The sequence below is a fragment of the Neophocaena asiaeorientalis genome, unplaced genomic scaffold (genome assembly GCF_003031525.2).
Source record: "Neophocaena asiaeorientalis asiaeorientalis breed wild unplaced genomic scaffold, Neophocaena_asiaeorientalis_V1.1 scaffold49, whole genome shotgun sequence".
In the NCBI taxonomy this organism is placed as follows: domain Eukaryota; kingdom Metazoa; phylum Chordata; class Mammalia; order Artiodactyla; family Phocoenidae; genus Neophocaena; species Neophocaena asiaeorientalis.
Window position 1 is genome coordinate 2,438,798 of NW_020172456.1, and position 19,670 is coordinate 2,458,467.

Sequence of the window (19,670 nt, forward strand, 5' to 3'; positions counted from 1 at the left end):
AAAAAAAAAAAAAAAAAAAAAGGCCTTGTGTACTTTAGTTCTATATTAAAGAACTAAAGACCAGTTTTGTGTCTGAAGTCACAAAGAAAACAGTTGAAATGTGGCTTTTATATATGAAAGCATTGCTCTTCATGAGTTTGAGTAAATGAGCATACATCACCAGTAGTGTTTTGTGCACCTTTTGTTCTTGAATGCTGCTCTTTACCTTTCAGGCCTTGCTCCTGTTTTCACGGCCATGTTTCTGTTGTTGTGCCTTCTTCCCTTAACAGATTGTTCAGACTACAAAGTTATCAATCCCACTTCGGTTTTCTGTTGTCCAGGTTGGAGTATGCCTCATTTTATTGTGCTTCACAGATACTGTTTTTTATTTGTTTGTTTTTCTTTTTAACAAACTGAAGGTTTTTGGCAACGCTGCATTAAGCAAGTCTATCAGTGCCATTTTTCCAACAGCATTTGCTCACTTTGTGTCTCTGTCACATTTTGATAATTCTCGTAATATTTCAAACCGTCCACCAGCAAAAAAAGTTACAACTCATTAAAGGCTCAGAAGATGGTTAGCATTTTTCAGCATTATTTTATATAATTAAAATAAATAAATTAAAATTTTTAATTAAAGTGTGTTCATTGTTTTTTAGACATAATGCTATTGCACAGTTAATAAAGTACAGTAGAGCATAAGTATAAGTTTTATATGCACTGGGAAACAAAAAATTCATGTGACTTGCAGTATTTGCTTTATTGCCGTGGTCTAGAACCAAAGTCGCAGTATCTCTGAGGTATGATTGTACTTGCTATTTGAGGTTTCCTAGGACTTCACACTTAAGCCACATCATTTGAGTTGGTACCTCATTATGTTATGTTTCCTGCCATTGTAAGCTGCATTTAAGTGAAGTACCATGTCCAGAACATGGGAAAGGAGTCTCCTCTTACTCTGACTTGATCAGAAGGATTATGTTTACTTCCGGATCCTGCTTATTCTGAAGGAATCTGAGTATACCACAAGCTGTCCTTACAAGAGTGAGCAGGAAGGTGATGGGTCTGAAGACCAGAAGCTGAGCCTGGGGAAGAGTAGACCTGAGTGGGAACATGACAGCATCAAACATTTGAAAATTTGTTGTACACAAAAAGGGGTGGGAAGCAATGCATACTAGTGATTAAGGTCTGACACCAGACTACATGGCTTCATGTCCTGGTTCTATCACTTCCTACTGTATGATCTTGGGCAAGTTTCTTAATCTCCCTTGGCCTCAGTTTCCGCATATGTAAAATGTGTCTAAAGGTAGTACCCACTTCATAAGGTTAGGATTAAATGTGAGTGTACATGTAAAGTACTTAGGTCAGTACTTGCACATAGTAAATGCTCAGTAAATGTTAGCTACAGAGTTAGAGGCATTTATCAAGAAGAATTGACAACTGATTTGGGGTTGCTGTATGTGTCAGGACCTGAGACCAATACATGAAAAATTAAAAAGAGGCAAATTTTAACTCCATAAAGGGAAGACAACAGTTGTCTGGAATGGACTGCCTATAAAAGTATTCAGTTTCCTGTCACTGTTCAAACTTGAATTAGATCAGAAGTATTCTTCCTTTGATGTGATATCTTTGTGGGTATTACAATATTCTTATTTTGTGAAATAGTGGTGATAGCAGACAGTAGGTTATTGGAAATTTTTTTCATATTTTTTTTCTTTAAAAATATTGATACTCCTGTTACTCCTAAATTACTTGGAGAATTTGACTAATACATGACATGCAGAAGTGGCCTCCACACTTATAAGTGAATGTCCATTCCTGTCCTCCAATTTTAGAGGAAAAGGGATTGCTTCTGTTCAAAACCACTCCCTTCACCCTTTAATCACACCTTCTTTTACCCCTTCCAGCTTTCAAGACCTTGCTGTGGTCCTTTCTTCTCTTCTGTTTTCAACCAGTTCCTTTCTGCTGGCTCTTTGCTCATGTAAGCATGCTTAGGTCTTTCCAAACCCTAAAAACGATAAACTCCCCCCTTATTCTTCTGTGACTACTCAGCCTTTGTTTCCTTTCACAGCCAAACTTCTAAAGGCATTATCTGTATAACTGTCTCTACTGTTCTATCTCCAGGTACTTAGGACAAAGTTTTTCATCTCCTTATCTCTGATTCTTAAGAAAGTACATATAGTGTATGTTTGTTGAATGTTTGATGAATGAATCCTTAACCATGCATAGGATTCCAGTTAAGTATTGTTATTCGTCTTTTACAGAGGAAAAATGGTTAGGTATTTGCTTACTGAGCAGATGTCTATACCACCTTTCTTCCCTGTTACAGTGATCAGAGTTCAAAGGAAGCAGAAATCACACCAATTATTTTAACAGATGATTTTATATAAAAAAAATCATTAGCCAGATATTAGAAAACAAAAAAGGCAACACTGAGATATCACAAAAGTAGTAACTACAGGAAGCAGTTTCCACCTCTCTAAATGATACCTGGTGAAATTTGAGAGGTGACTCGTCAGTTTCAGTTCTGAAGTTTGCTTTGGAATAACACAATTGATAATTGTGTAATATTTGTTTCTCTTGAGGATAACCCAAAAAACTAGAGATAATTGCATAGTGGTAGATGTCTAACATTCATCATCAAAACAGCTTTTATTAACTTGAAGGAACTCCTCTTCCTCTGAAATTAGAGAATAGGAATGAGAATATATGCTTATGTGTGGAAGCCACTGGAAGCATTAGCAGAAGGAGACATGGAATAAATAATAATGTAATGGGTATAAGGATGTCAACAAAAATACATGATCTGATTAACTGACGGAGGATTTCCTCCTCTTCTTTTTTTCTCATCCATCTTTTGTATAGGATTTATTTTTATCCCAAACCCCTTCCTCCCAGGTTACCAGTGGCACTGGGTGAAGCAGTGCCTTAAGTTATATTCTCAGAAACCTAATGTATGTAACCTGGACAAACATATGACTACAGAAGAGACCCAAGATTTGTGGGAACAGAGCAAAGAGTTTCTAAGGTAAGTCTTAGCAGTCACAGTAAAGCATTCGTATTCAGCTCACGTCACCACAGCTCTTTAAAGGAACTACTCTGTAATAGTTCAGTGAAAGTTACTAGCATATTTATTTTTCCTCATTTCCACTCAAATACAGCACAGTTATATTCTTTCCCCAACGAACATTTGGACAGACACTTTGACAGTTATATTAAATTGAGGTCCACTTTAAAGATTTGCTTATCATATCTTAGATAACGAGTTCATCCTCAATCATCAGATGATCCATTTTCTTTTCTTCTCTTTTTTTTTTTTTTTTGCGGTACACGGGCCTCTCACTGTTGTGGCCTCTCCCGTTGCGGAGTACAGGCTCCGGACGCGCAAGCTCAGTGGCCATGGCTCACGGGCCCAGCCACTCCACAGCATGTGGGATCTTCCCGGACCGGGGCATGAACCCGTGTCCCCTGCATCGGCAGGCGGACTCTCAACCACTGCACCACGAGGGAAGCCCAGATTATCCATTTTCATTCAGCTTCAGCCCTTTTTTCTACCTAAAGTAGAAAAGACTTCAAAAGTCTTTTTTCAAGACTTACGGTATCCTGAAGAAAGTAACACTGAAAGCACTACTCTCCTAGATGAAGTCAGTGTTACTGCCTGTTTTACGGTAGGTCAGCTGTTCGTGGAAACTAGTCCTGTACCTTAATGTTTCAGCATTTCATTCATTCTAGAGATATATTTTTTTAATTAATTTATTTATTTTACTATCGTTTGTATTTATTTAGTTATTTTTTGTCTTCATTGGGTCTTCGTTGCTGTGCACGGGCTTTCTCCAGTTGTCGCAAGCAGGGGCTTCTCTTCGTAGTGGTGCGCGGGCTTGTCATTACAGTGGCTTCTCCTGTTGTGGAGCACGGGCTCCAGGCGCACAGGCTCAGTAGTTGTGGCACACGGGCTTAGTTGCTCTGTGGCATGTGGGATCTTCTCGGACCAGGGCTCGAACCTGTGTCCCTTGCATTGGCAGGCAGATTCTTAACCACCGTGCCACCAGGGAAGCCCCTACAAATATTTTTTGAGGGTCAGTTATGTACTAGGTGTGATGCTAAGCACTGGAGATAAAAAGATAAACAGGACACTGTCCCTGCACTCAGGAGTGCATAGTCTACAGCAGACACTCAGTATCAAAAGGAATAAAATAATAGAGCTCAGAAACTGCTACGATAGGTGTTTAGGAAAATGCAGTGGGGGCCAGAGGAAGAAATAATTCTTCTAGGCAAGAAGGAGGTATCAAGGAAAAATGCTTTTTTAATTGGGCCCATTATCCTCTTTTTTTCTCTGTCCATTTGAAATGAGTCTTCAAAAATGATTAGGAATTTGCCAGTCAGAAAATCAGGAAGGCTGTTGTCAGTAGAGAAAGCAGCCTGAGCAAAGACAGAGTAATTTGTTCTGTGAGATAGGAGCACAGAATATGTACATTCGTGTGTTCATTCAACAAATACCTGTTGAGTTTCTGCTGTGTCAGATAACTGTGCTTGTGTGTTAGAGATTCAAGACCAAAAAGACACATTCCCTGTCTTCAAGCAGTTTGTAGGTTAGTCGAGGACAGAGACATGTAAACATAATTAAATACAATTTGGCAGGTACAGGGTTAGAGTTTATAAGATTATGAGTATGGTCACTTAAGTGGCTAGATTAAAGGTAGATGATGGGAGATGCTTCCTGGAAGTCATGAATAGAATTGGCAAGAGATGACACCGGAAAGGTAGGTTAGGGCCGGATTGTAAAGAGTTCAGTGATGTAAAGTACTAGTTCTAGCGTCAGATTGCCTGGGTTCAAATCCCAGCTCTGCCACTTACTAGCTTTGTTAACTTAAGCAGTTTCTTAACCTTTCTGTACCTCAGAGTCGTCTTTTCCTCATTTAATAGTGTGAGGATTAAACAAGATAGTATGTGAGAAATCCTTAGAACATCCTGATAAAACCATTATACCAGCTCTGTGTGGTCTGTTTGAACTTAAGTGGCTCTAATGGTGTAGTTTTCAGAAACTATGTCATGTTAATTCTAGCAGGGAAATAGACGATTTTCTTAAGTTGAACGGAAAATGAAAATTAAATGCATTGGTTTTCCTTTAAAACCCTCTTGGTCTGTAGGTTATGTTATAGACAAGAGCAGTAAGGAAAATCCTGTTCTCAAGTATGTCTTCTGTAGAATTGAGAGCAAAGTAAAGGAAGATCATGGCTGAGTGAAATTAGTCAGAGAGGTTAGAGTTTGTTACTAAGCCAGCCTGTGTCTTCAAGTAATTGATATTTTTGTTTCTGACAAATGACTCTGTAGAAATCCCAGTTGTCATTTTCTATAATAGCTCAGATGAATCTCTTTAATAAACCATCCTGTAAACAATGGTGAGATACCTTTTTTTCTGGTCTAATAAATTAGCAAAAAATGAAAAATGCTATGGTCAAACCTGTTTTCAAGGATTGGAAGAAATTGATATGCTCAGACATTGCTGGCAGCACTGAAAATCAATAAGGGACTAGTTCTCCTTCTGTCACTGTATAGAATGTGTGTTTCAGTTTCCTTATCTGGGAAACAAAGGGATTGGGCTGGGTAAGCCATTCAAGGTGACTGAGTCACGGTCAGAGTCACCTAGACAGTACATGCCAGTTCTCCCACTGTCCCAGAGCATATCAGAAAGGGAGAAGGTCTGTGGTTCAAAAAGATTTCCCTGGAGATTCTGATTATCTACCGTAACATTCACATTGAGAACCACTGAACTAGAGGACCTCTAAGAATCCTTTCTAGGTTTCTGTGGTCAGGGAGGAAGAAACTGAAGGAATATTTGGAACATATTAGCAAAAATAGTTTGTTCACATTATTAGGGCAACTCAATTCTATGTTTTGTTCAAAGTTTATTGTCAGTGAATAGTGTAGCTAGAGATTCTCATACAAGCGTACTATAGTTAGGTGTAAGCATCTTTATTGCAGCATTGTTTGTAATGGGGGGAAAATGAGAAACAAGTGTCTGTCAGCAGGAGATCAGATAAATCAAGCATGACAGACCCCAGCAGTAGAATGCAGCCACTATACAGCCATTAAAAAATCCTAACTCCAACCCTCCAGCAAATATAGTAGGGTCTACAGTTGTAATAAACAAAATCATTCCTCAGCACCTCCATCACAACCACTGTAGTCTAAGCCACCATCATTTACTGCAGTAGCCTCCTAACCAGTCTCCCTGTGTCTGCTCTTATGCCTCTTCAGTCTGTTTTCTACAGAGTATAGAAATTGTGTCATTTCTTTTATAGTTTCTAATGTGCAATACTGCAGTTCAATTCTAATGCAAACCATCCAGAGTCGGCACAGACATCACAAGTTAAGGGCGTGGTCCTTAACCAAATTACCCTCACTTCAGACACCACCTACAAGTTTGGGAGGGCCCCAGGCTGTACAACACTTCTTAACAACTGGTTACAAATTCAGGGGAATTCCCATGACCTCCTCAGGTTCATTAACTCACTAGAACAGCTCATAAAACTCAAGAAAGCATTATACTTATGATTATAATTTCACTATAAAGGATACAAATCAGGGCCATCCAATGAAGAGATCTGTAGGGTGATGTCTGGGAGGGTCCTGAATACAGACCTTCCATGTCCTCTTCCCATGGAATCAGGGCATGTAGCCCTCCCAGGAAGCTCTCCCAAGGCCTAGTGTTCACAGCTTTATTGGGATTTCACTACTTGAACATGACTGATTGACTCATTGGCTGCATGCTTGAACTCAGTCTCTAGCCCTCCACCTATCGAGTAGGTCATGCTAATATCACTTCAAGCCTAAACCCTCTAAGTTGAAATTGGTCTTTCTAGCTTAACAAACCCACATCCTGAGTCATCTTTTAAGCATAAACTCAGGTGTGGTCTTAGGGTCCACAGTGAATAACAGATACTCCTATCCCTCCCAGAAATTCCAAGGGTTTAAAACCTTGCTGTAAAGAACCAAGGACAAAGGCCAGTCAGATTCTTTGTTTACAGCCCCATCACACTTAGAATAAAATCAAATGTCTTTATCAAGGCCATGAGGCCTAGATGATCTGGCTCTCCCACCTCATCTCCTATTCCTTTTCATTTATTCTCCAGCAGTACTGGCTTCCATTCTGTTCCTTAAACACATCAGGCATATTCAGATTCTTTGTACAAGCTGTTTGTTCTGATGTCATTTTATGAGATGATTCCTTTATTCAATTAAAAATAACCCGTTTCCCGTCCTCTTTATCCCTTTGCCCTGTGTTTTTATTTTTCAGTGCATGGTAGTTACTAAATAAATATTTGTAGAATTACTTAGTTAATGGATACTTTTTTATGCCTTTTGAATTTTGTGAATGTATTATCTATTCAAAAATAACTTTTTAAAGAATAAGGCAGGGCTTCCCTGATGGCGCAGTGGTTGAGAGTCCGCCTGCCGATGCAGGGGACACGGGTTCGTGCCCCGGTCCGGGAAGATCCCACATGCCGCGGAGCGGCTGGGCCCATGAGCCATGGCCGCTGAGCCTGCGCGTCCGGAGCCTGTGCTCTGCAACGGGAGAGGCCACAGCAGTGAGAGGCCTGCGTACCGGAAAAAAAAATAATAAAAAAATAAGGCAAGGGAAAATATACATTTAAATAAAGCAACTTAGCTTTACTTATTCCATAAGTTAGCTTATGAAGTGCTTTGTATCCATTTTTGTATGTGTGCTTTTTTCCATTGATATTCTCAATGTGGAAGCAGAATTCCTTCCCCTTTCTATTTCTTTAAGACTTTATGATGCTGTTATAGCATTTATTGTAGTGAATCCTGTCATCTGTCCCCTTCTCCTTCCTACTACCTGCCCTGCCTCATCCCTGCCCCCAGACCTTGAAATTCTTGTAGCCTTGGCACCAACCACAATTCTTAGTATATATTAGAAGGTGTTCAGTAAATACTAATTTTAAGTAAATTGGTATCTTCTCTATTAGTCCAATAAAAGCATAATGCTGAACTTGAGAATCATCAATTAAAAACTGTATAGTACAATACCTTTCCATCTCAGTTTCATTAATTTATTAAATAATGTACGTTTGTGCTTTAGGAAATATTTGGTGCTAGCATAGATATAAAACTCATTACATGTCTTTGAGGAAGGGACTATTAAAGGAGGAATTCAGGTGCTTTCATAAGGTATTTACAGCACTAAAGCTGTATTCTTTAATAGAGGAAGTTGCAAGGTGCTGTATGGGCACAGTAGATAGAGGGAGAGACTGAATCGAGGATAAAGATTTCCCTTAAGTGTTTAAACTGTGTGGAAAAGCAAGTTAGAAAAATGTGCTATGCAGAGAGTAGAGTAGGAGAGTAGAGAGCATTTCAATAGAAAATTGTATGGTCAAAAACACAGCCATGAAGGAAGGAGGGTAGGTTACCTTGTAGGAAATGTTTGAAGATGAAAGTAGAAAGGTTCATGCCAGATTATAAGGGGGTTTGCATGCCATATACTGTAGACAAAAAATTAATTACTCGATCTAAGAAAGAAATGGAAACATTTTATTCAAGCCAAATTGAGGATTATGGTCTGGGAACAGCATGTCAGAAAGCTCCAAGAACTGTTCAGCCATTAGAAGTCAAGGCACAGTTATATAAGTTTTTTGACACAGAGAGTTGTATATTAAGTGATGGATTATTGACAATTTACACAATCCAGATCTAAGCATCCCCTTACAAGATCAAGAAGGAACATTATCTTTTAAGGAGTTGTCTTGTTGCTAAGAGAATGTTGCTCTTTACGTGAGCAGGTATTTCTGCCGATAGGGGGAGGTTTGCTCGATGCATAATGCAGATACACAATGCACAGTAAGGGGAAGAGAGGGAGCCAAAGGGCAGAGAAGATTTCTTTATGTTTAAATTTTTCTTGTCTTGGGAGTTCCCTGGCAGCCCAATGGTTAAGACTCCACACTGTCACTGCCAAGGACCTGGGTTCAGCCCCTGGTCAAGGAACTAAGATCTAACAAAAAGTACGGCGCAGCAAATAAATGAATGAATGAATGAATGAATTTATCTCGTCTTGCCATAAAACATAAATTTTATTTCACAATAGGAAAATGTGGACTTTGTCCTTATAAACAGGAGGAATTCATCAAGATTAGTAATAGATTTTTCACTTTAGAGAGATAATTCTTGTGGCAGTGAGGAAAATGGATTGAAAACTTAGTCATTGCAAAAAGCACAATTAAGAACTTAGCTTGGGCTTCCCTGGTGGCGCAGTGGTTGAGGGTCTGCCTGCCGATGCAGGGGACACGGGTTCGTGCCCCGGTCTGGGAAGATCCCACATGCCGCGGAGCGGCTAGGCCCGTGAGCCATGGCTGCTGAGCCTGCGCATCCGGAGCCTGTGCTCCACAACGGGAGAGGCCACAACAGTAAGAGGCCCGTGTAGCACACACACAAAAAAAGAATTTAGCTTAAGGGACTTGCCTGGCGGTCCAGTGGTTAAGACTCCGCGCTTCCACTGCAGTGGGTGCGGGTTCAGTCCCTGGTCGGAGAGCTAAGATCCTGCATGCTGTGCGGTGCGGCCAAAAAAAGAATGAATTTAGCTTAATAACCCACACAAAAGATGAAAAAGGCCTGGAAAAGACATTTTGTATAGGGCTTGGGAACCAAGAGATTATGAAAAGTGACAGAGAAGTAGTTAAGGATTATGCACAGATTTCTAAGTGACAGGCAGGTTTACACTTCAGTTGTGGGGGTTCCCCCAAGTTTATTGAGGTAATTGACACATAACAACGTGTTAGTCCAGGGTATACGGCATGATGACTTCATACGTGTATATATTCCAGATGGTTATCACAATAAACTTCTTTCACGTTAGTCACCTCACATCATTACAAATTATTTTTCTTGTGATAAGAACTTTTAAGATCTACTCTCTTAGCAACTTTCTAGTATATAATACAGTGTTAACTATAGTTACCATGCTGTACTTTGCATCCCCAAAACTTACTTCTCTTACAATGACAAGTTTTTATCTTTTGACCACCTTTACCCATTTCTCTCTCTCACTCACACACACACGCACACACGCACACACACACACAACACACACACATATACCACCCCCACCTCTGGCAACCACGAGTCTGTTCTATTTCAGATTTTTTAGAGTCCACATAAAAGTATGATCGTTTGTCTTTCTCTGATTTATTCCATTTAGCATAATGCCATCAAGTTTCATCCAAGTTGTCACAAATGGCAGGATTTCCCTTTTTTATGGCTGAATAATATTCTGTGTGTGTATCACATTTTCTTTATCCATTCATCTGTTGTTGGACACTTAGGTTGTTTCCATGTCTTGGCTGTTGTAAATAATGCTGTAATTATTTATTTATGCAATATGTATAGAAGTTTCTCAGAAAGTTAAAAATAGAACTACTATATGATCCAGCAATTCCACTTCTCAGTCTGTATCCAAAGAAAACAAAATCATTATCCCAAAAACATACCTGCACCTCCGTGTTCCTCAGTGGAACATTATATACTAAGATTTAATGGAAATAGGGTTTGGAGGAAGAGGAGAATGAGCAGAGGTGATCCTTAGTGTAGTTTGGGGCTTATTGTTTTTGAAATGCCTTTGGAGTATCCACATGGAGATGTCTAGTATGCCTTTGGAAATATGGAACTGAGCTTAGGAGCCTAATGAGAGAGGGAGAGAAACAGAGATAGATATAAATGTGGGAGTTACACATGAAGGCCATAGTGAAGCAAACAGTGGGAATAATGTGTTTGTTTGTTTGTTTATGGAAAACATACAGAGAAAAGAAAGCGACTGGCCCTAGGAAGCATCAGCTCTGGGTGGGAAAAAAGGTACTATTAGAAGCCAAGGCAGGGAAGTGTTTCCAAAATAAGAGAAGGACCAACCATGTCTGTAGGCCTGGAATTTGACAATTAAATGGTATAATTGAAACTAAACTAGTTTTGGTAGAGTGGTGTAAGCAAAAGTCAGATCTCAGAGAAGGGGTGGGGTCAGCAAATATTGAGTCCTTTTAGGAATGTTTAATTGTGAAGAGAAGAAGCAATGTGGAGCAGAGGGAGGCAGGACATACAGGGTATCCGAGTAAGAGGTCAAGTTGAAACGATGTTTTCTGAAGTATGTGGAAATGTTGAACATTTTTGCAGATCAAGAGGAAGAAACAAGTACACAGGAAGAGTTGAAAATATGAGAAGAAAGATGATAATGGAGAAGGGACTCAGAGGCCACATCAGGGAAATGGGAGATAGTATAGGTGGAGAATTGGCCTTAATGAAAAGAAGTAAGACCACTGCTGAAAACAGGAAGGAAGGACAGAGTAAGGATTTCAAAAAGTTTAGAGGTGTAGGGGAGGAAAGTTGAAATCAGTAACTGGATCACTTGATCAGGCCTCTGTATTCTCCTCTTCCTGGAAGGGAGCAAGAGCAGGACTGAGGACTTGGGATAAATGGTGAAAGTTTACAGCAGAAGGTAGAAGATTAGATAAGACTAACATTTGCAAGATAGCAAAAGAGTGTTAAGGTAGAGTTGGATGTCCATTTGCGCTGACTGACAGAGATTCAGGTTGAGAAGGGAAACAAAACTGGAAGCACTCAAATACTGAAAAAATGGAGTTCTAGGGACAGGAGATGGAACTTTAGCTTTAATGGAAACGAGAGACTAGGAAAGGATGAAGGACAGAAAGCTGTAGTCGTGGAGGGAAATATTCAGAGTTGTGAAAGACTCAATCCCTAAATCTTTAAAAATGATTGAAAAAGCAATACCTGCAATAGGATTTTGAAGGTTTTCTGTCATAAACAACCTTCAGACTTCTGTCCTGAGTGAGTAGTTTTGCTTTTACAATGGTTCACTACTGTCCCTTGAGGCAAGAAAGAAAAGAAAATACCAGTGCTTACCCACTGCATAGAGAGTGGACAAGCAGGACAGGAGTTCGTTTCCACCCAGTTAGGGTTCAGTTGAAAGCAGTGCTATAGGATGAGATTGCTGAAAGAAATGCCAACGCTTACATTAAGATTTTACCCCTGACAGAAAGTGAGCAAAGTGCTGGGTGGGCACATTCACCAGGGGAGAAGGTGCCAGCCCACCCATCCATCATCCTCCAGCTAGTGCCTGGAGGGGCAGCATGTTTCTGTTTGCAGTGAGAACCAATAATTAGGGTCACACCTGCTTGAAAACATTCTTTTGGATAATTGGGTGAAGATTTAAAGTTAGGTTAGGTGCCAACATATTCCCTGCCTTCCTTTGGGTGGATAAGTGGCTCCACTGGCACTGAGCCTTCTTGGCTTCTTTTTTGGACAAATCAGGCACAAAAAAAGAACAGCCCACCCATCCTTTCATTAATCCCTCAGTATTTTCTGTTAGAAAAAGATCTGGGAGCATGTGAAACTTGGTTTGGGCCTTACACTGTTCACAATGTTCAAGTGAATTTTTTGGAATCTTTGTTACCCACGAGGCCTGTGGGGACCAGAAAGGTCCCTAAATGGTACTAAGACAAGAAATGTCTAGCACTGGCCAGTCCTTCTCTCACGTCTTGAAGGCAAGTGTTAAAACAATTGTTGCTGCTTTTCCTTCCAGAAATTCTATACAAAGGCAAGAATGGAAGTCAAGTTCTCAGAAGAGGATATGAAATAAGGGCTAGAATCTCATACCTACCTGGGTCTAACACAGTACATACATACACACACACACACACATTTTTACCTCAAAATGGCACACTCGGTGATCACAACTGTTCTTTCACTAAGCGTCTTTAAGCTTTTTTTTTCCTTTTTGTTATGAGGACTGGACTTATTGCTTGTGAAAGTATGGCTCTTCTCTAACTTCTTTTGCATCCTGGACCTATCCCCCTCTATAATATAGGCAAAACCCAAAGCCTTTTTTATAGTGATACAGTTAAGGTAGAAAAGACATGTTCTTTTTGGTTTCCTAAAAAAGAAACTAAATTTTAAAGGGTATGTTATAGGCTATATGTTCATATTTGGTTGTTAGGATAATTTTATTAATACCATAAACCTGTGTTAATTATAATAATGTATACCCTGTTCTTAAAGAACATTGGACCCAATCTTTTGATGAAAAGCAGCTTATTGGTGCCATATCAAATGTCTAAAATGCCATCAAGTTTTCAGAGCTGCCTTGTTATCTTTATTTGTACAGATCAATCTGATTTTGGGTTCTTTGTCAAGAATAAAATGATCTCTTATTGAGCTAGAAAGAGATAGAAGGTGTTTTGTATTTTAATTTTGGCTAGAAAAGTGTGGTTCCTGGACCAGCAGCATCAGTATGATTTAAAGAAGCTCAGTGCCCAGATTTTTACTAAGAGATGGCACATAGGCAGTCTCTGCCTGACAGGTACAAAAATTCAGATTCCTAGAAGGGAGGCAGGTGTTCAGCATGAACTGTATTGTTTATACAGACAATGTAGGCACAGTGAGCTCTGGCAATGGTGTGAACCTCCCCAGAATCCAAGTTCCAGATGCTTGCCAAGGGCCAACCTAATATGCAGTGCTTTCAAAGGATAGCAGTTGGACCTGCTATGCTTCTTTCTTCACAGCTGTCCTAAATATATCAGTGTTTGATCCATTCTTTTTATTGAGTTACTGGTCTTGATGTATGTCTGTGTGGCAATTTCCTTAGAATGTAAACTCTTTGAGGATAGATAGCATCTATTCTGTAAACTTTGTCAGACCTCAAGATGAGTGCCACTTACAGTGTGAGCCTGTAATAAATCCTTTGCTTCTGTTCATGCTTTGTGCCTATATTGCCTATTGCATCACTCCTTGTTTAAATGCTGACCATTCTTCAATGCCATACTCAACTCCCCAACTCTGCCATGAAGCCTTAACTGATTAGACAGTTGACTTTGAGCTCTGCTTTTTCTTCATTCTAGTGGCCCTCCAAGTCTTGTGCTATTCAGTTTAGTGCCAAATTTTATACTGCCTTAAATTTTCCTCTCATTTCTTAAACTTATCTGTCGTCTCTTGTCAAAATATAAACTCCTTAAAGCAGCCTGATCTTTTCTTTTTTAAAGAGCAGTGGTTCCTAGACCCCCCCAAAATTTTTTTTGATTGATTAATGATGTAAATTACATAGAAAAACAAACTAAATAAAATGATTAGACCTAGCATTCTTGTATTTTTAGATATTTAGAGGTAAATCAAACAATCTTCCTCTTTAGAAGGAGAGTAGTTAGGGAATTCCCTGATGGTCCAGTGGTTAGGACTCCATGCTTTCACTGACAAATGCCCTGGGTTCAATCCCTGGTCGGGGAACTAAGATCCTGCAAGCCATGCAGCGTGGCCAAAAGAAAAAGAGTAGTTAATCCCATAGATTTGATTAAACAAGGTATAATTACAGAAAGGATACCTCCATTTTACAGAAACCTCCTGTGGTTTGAATAAGGGAATGTCAGAAACCAAATCAATTACAGTGGCCCTTAATTGTTAGCTGGGCCTCAGTTATCTAAGTTGTTATATGGGGTTAAAGAAGTCATGTTAAACCAGTAATTTTTGATTGTATACTGTATTTTGCCAAATGTTTTTTCCCCAAATTGCAATTCTGGGAAGCCACCATTATTCTAGACATAGTTGATAGCTGTAATTAATCACGTCCTGCTTTTAGCAAACCAAATTGAACATGTTCTATTAGCCAAATTTTCGGTTATCTGTAGGGTTCTTTGTCCCATTTCCCATGGACGGGTAAAGGCATTTCTGTTGTCATTTTGTTTAATTATTACTGAGATGCTGGAGACTCGACATTTAAAATTAATCCCATTCAGCAGAGGATTTAGAACCAACGATTAGAAATTAGAAATGCTAACATGTGTTTTAGTAGTATTGTATTCTTTTTTTATAAATTTATTTATTTATTTATTTTTGGCTGTGTTGGGTCTTCGTTTCTGTGAGAGGACTTTCTCTAGTGGCGAACGGAGGCCACTCTTCATCGCAGTGCGCGGGCCTCTCACTGTCGCGGCCTCTCTTGTTGCGGAGCACAGGCTCCAGACGCGCAGGCTCAGTAGTTGTGGCTTATGGGCCCAGTTGCTCCGCGGCTTGTGGGATCTTCCCAGACCAGGGCTCGAACCCGTATCCCCTGCATTGGCAGGCAGATTCTCAACCATTGCACCACCAGGGAAGCCCCAGTAGTATTGTATTCTTGATCAACTCATTTCTGTTCTAATTTCCCCTGTGGAGGTCTTGGCTAACAGCTTATATAGAATACCAAATTTAGACTCCAGGATCCATGCAACAGGCTGTTGCTGCCATTTGAAATGAATAAATCGTTTTTGTCTCCAATCTTTGCAGGTATAAAGAAGTGAATAAACGGAGACCCCGAAGTTTACTGGAGAAACTGCGCTGGGTGACCCTAGGCTACCATTATAACTGGGACAATAAGGTATTAAAATTTTCTTGCTAATTCCATTGTTTTTCCATTTTTATTCTTTTTGGGCCCACATAGTTTGACTTCTTCCTGACCAAGCCTAAAGTATCAGAATATACATATGTGGAAGGATTTCTTTCATTTATTCCCTCCTAAAATCCTCTTGATATGGTATCTCGAGAGGAATGAATAATTTATCAAGAGAAAATTACTTTTTCATATGTTCTCAGGTTATATTATTTTATCAGAAGTCATTGGTGCTTCTTCTGGGGAGGTTTCAGGGATACAGATTTTTCTTTACTGTATTCAAGAGCAGTTCTCAATTACAATCTTTATTTCCATTATTATTTAGTGTTTGTTGATCATTTATTTTCTACGTAATATGTGCCTGGAGTAAAAGAAGCTCCATGTACTTCTGGTATTCTCTTCCATCAACTCACAAAAGAACTTTCAAGATCTAGACACCTTTGACTGCTGTATAAGGTGTGAGCAGGAGAGAGATGGGAAAGAATGTCCTACAGTTAACAAAGTTCCATGTTTTCTTGAGGTACAATTTCTTCTTTTGTGACCCCTACGATTCAGAAAATGCCTCCTTTATCACTGGCATCTCAGTGCCTCTTTTCGCAATGATATGTTTGCCACCAAGTGGAAGGACTAATTCTGACAGTAAACTGAATAAAGCAAATTGGTATAGACCATCTTCCTACTAATCAGTTACTTTTTAAGAGCTCCATAGTTTCAGTCAACCCAGCTCATTAATAAATATGTTAACTACTCAAAATAATGGTAAATGTTGCTCAGAACTATTCATGATAAAATTCTTATTTTCAGTGATATAGATTTAATGGAAAACTAGACATCTGTATTTGGGGAAATGGCCATGTGGTTTTCTTTGTGTTAGACACCTTGGATTTGAATCTTGCCTTCAATATGGATAGTGCCTCCCTCATAAGGTGGTTGTGAGGATTAAATGATTAACGCCTTTGTAGTATTAACAACAGTGCCTGGCTATTCTGAGCAGTTAAATATATTAACACCATAAATGTTAGCTTATTGTTTTTTATGATATTAATTTTACTGTAGATATTGTTATTCTCCAAGGAATAAGTTAGCCTCATTTACTAAGAAAAACATGGAGTGAAAATTATCAAAAGCACTGAAAGGGTAATCAGAAAAAGAGAAAGAGAATTAAGAAAGAAGAGTAGTACATAGACAGTTTGGATAGGGATGAAAGCCCAAAAAGGTAATTCTTATATTATAGCAGAGGCAATCTAGTGATAGAATAGGAGCTCTAAGTGGCTGGTCTTCTGAAGGACTAAAACAAAATGTTAGAGAAAACCTTAAAGTTCTCTAACTACACCCTTAGTTTTCAGAAATTAAATAGGAGCTCTCATTTGCAGTTCAGGAAAAGAAGAAAAAAGTAAAACAGATTCCAGCTGAAAAGGCTTGGCCATCCATCAAAGACTTTTCAGAAAAGTCTTTCTTAATGAGAAGTTAAAGCTCACTTCTCAGCCCTGAACCAAGATGCTGGTGTAGAAGGACGTGCTCTCACTCCCTCTTGTGAGAAAACCAGAATCACAGCTAGCTGCTGGACAATCATCGACAGGAAGACACTGGAACTCACCAAAAAAAGATACCCCACATCCAAAGACAAAGGGGAAGCCACAATGATACGGTAGGAGGGGTGTACTCACAGTAAAATCAAATCCCATAACTGCTGGGCGGGTGACCCACAGACTGGAGAACACTTATACCACAGAAGTCCACCCACTGGAGTGAAGGTTCTGAGCCCCACGTCAGGCTTCCCAACCTGGGGGTCCGGCAACGGGAGGAGGATTTCCTAGAGAATCAGACTTTGAAGGCTAGTGGGATTTGATTGCATGACTTTGACAGAACTGCGGAAAATAGAGACTGCACTCTTGCAGGGCATACACAAAGTAGTGTACACATTGGGACCCAGGGGAAGGAGCAGTGACCCCAGGGGAGACTGAACCAGACGTACCTGCTACTGTTGGAGGGTCTCCTGCAGAGGCGAGGGTTGGCTGTGGCTCACCGTGGGGACAAAGACACTGCCAGCAGAAGTTCTGGGAAGTACTCCTTGGTGTGAGCCCTCTCAGAGTCCGCCATTAGCCCCAACAAACAGCCCAGGTAGTCTCCAGTGTTGGGTTGCCTCAGGCCAGAAAACCAACGTGGGGTGGCGGGGGGCGGGGGGGGGAGCGACCCAGCTCCACCCATCAGCAGTCAAGCCGATTAAAGTTTTACTGAGCTCTGCCCACCAGAGCAACTGTCAGCTCTACCCACCACCAGTCCCTCCCATCAGGAAACTTGCACAAGCCTCTTAGATAGCCTCATCCACTAGAGGGCAGACAGCAGAAGCAAGAAGACCTACAATCCTGTAGGCTGTGAAAAAAAAAACCACATTCACAGAAAGATAGACAAGATGAAAAGGCAGAGGGCTATGTACCAGATGAAAGAAAAAGATAAAACCGCAGAAAAACAACTAAATGAAGTGGAGATAGGCAACCTTCCAGAAAAAGAATTCAGTATGGTAGTGAAGATGATCCATGACCTCGGAAAAAGAATGGAGGCAAAGATCGAGAAGATGCAAGAAATGTTTAACAGAAGACCTACAAGAATTGAAGAGAAAAAAAACAGATGAACAATACAATAACTGAAATGCAAACTACACTAGAAGGAATCAATAGCAGAATAACTGAGGCAGAAGAACAGATAAGTGACCTGGAAGACAGAATGGTGGAATTCACTGCTGTGGAACAGAATAAAGAAAAAAGAATGAAAAGAAATGAAGACAGCCTAGGAGAGCTCTGGGACAACATTAAACGCAACAACATTTGCATTATAGGGGTCCCAGAAGGAGAAGAGAGAGAAAGGACCCAAGAAAATATTTGAAGAGATTATAGTCAAAAACTTCCCTAACATGGGAAAGGAAATAGCCACCCAAGTCCAGGAAGCGTAGAGAGTCCCATACAGGATAAACCCAAGGAGAAACACACCGAGACACATAGTAATCAAATTGGCAAAAATTAAAGACAAAGAAAAATTATTGAAAGCAGCAAGGGAAAAACGGCAAATAACATACAAGGGAACTCCCATAAGGTTAACAGCTGATTTCTCAGCAGAAACTCTACAAGCCAGAGGGGAATGGCATGATATAATTAAAGTGATGACAGGGAATAACCTACAACCAAGATTACTCTACCCGGCAAGGATCTCATTCACATTCGATGGAGAAATCAAAAGCTTTACAGACAAGCAAAAGCTAAGAGACTTCACCACCACCAGACCAGCTCTACAACAAATGCTAAAGGAACTTCTCTAAGTGGGAAACACAAGAGAAGAAAAGGACCTACAAAAACAAACCCAGAACAATTAAGAAAATGGTCATAGGAACATACATGTCAATAATTACCTTAAATGTGAAGGGATTAAATACTCCAACCAAAAGACACAGGCTTGCTGAATGAATACAAAAACAAGACCCATCTATATGCTGTCAACAAGAGACCCACTTCAGACATAGGGACACATACAGACTGAAAGTGACGGAATGGAAAAAGATATTCCATGCAAATGGAAATCAAAAGAAAGCTGGAGTAGCAATACTCCTATCAGATAAAATAGACTTTAAAATAAAGAATGTTACAAGAGACAAGGAAGGAAACTGCATAATGATCAAGGGATCAATCCATGAAGAAGATATAACAATTATGAATATATATGCACCCAACATAGGAGCACCTCAATACATAAGGCAACTGCTAACAGCTATAAAAGAGGAAATTGACAGTAACACAATAATAGTGGGGGACTTTTAACAGCTCACTTACACCAATGGACAGATCATCCAAAATGAAAATAAATAAGGAAACACAAGGTTTAAATGACACAATAGAACAGATAGATTTAATTGATATTTATAGGACATTCCATTCAAAAACAACAGATTACACTTTCTTCTCAAGTGCACACAGAATATTCTCCAGTATAGATCACATCTTGGGTCACAAATCCAGCCTCAGTAAATTAAAAAAAAATTAACTCATGTCAAGCATCTTTTCTGACCACAACACTATGAGATTAGAAATGAATTACAGGGAAAAAATGTAAAAAACACCAACACATGGAGGCTAAACAATATGTTACTAAATAACCAAGAGATCACTGAAGTAGTCAAAGAGGAAATCAGAAAATACCTAGAGACAAATGACAATGAAAGCACGACGATCCAAAACCCGTGGGATGCAGCAAAAGCAGTTATAAGAGGGAAGTTTATAGC

The 19,670-nt window shown here is 39.7% G+C and overlaps 1 protein-coding gene across 1 annotated transcript in view; it reads left to right on the forward strand.

Annotated features, from left to right (window-relative positions):
- The window catches only part of ALKBH1 (alkB homolog 1, histone H2A dioxygenase), a 29,563-nt gene that overhangs the window by 3,671 nt on the left and 6,222 nt on the right, over positions 1-19,670 (forward strand). The window contains exons 3-4 of the mRNA XM_024737876.1: positions 2,839-3,001; positions 15,298-15,388. Coding sequence (XP_024593644.1) covers positions 2,839-3,001; positions 15,298-15,388 — 254 coding nt within the window. The remainder of the gene's footprint in view (positions 1-2,838; positions 3,002-15,297; positions 15,389-19,670) is intronic.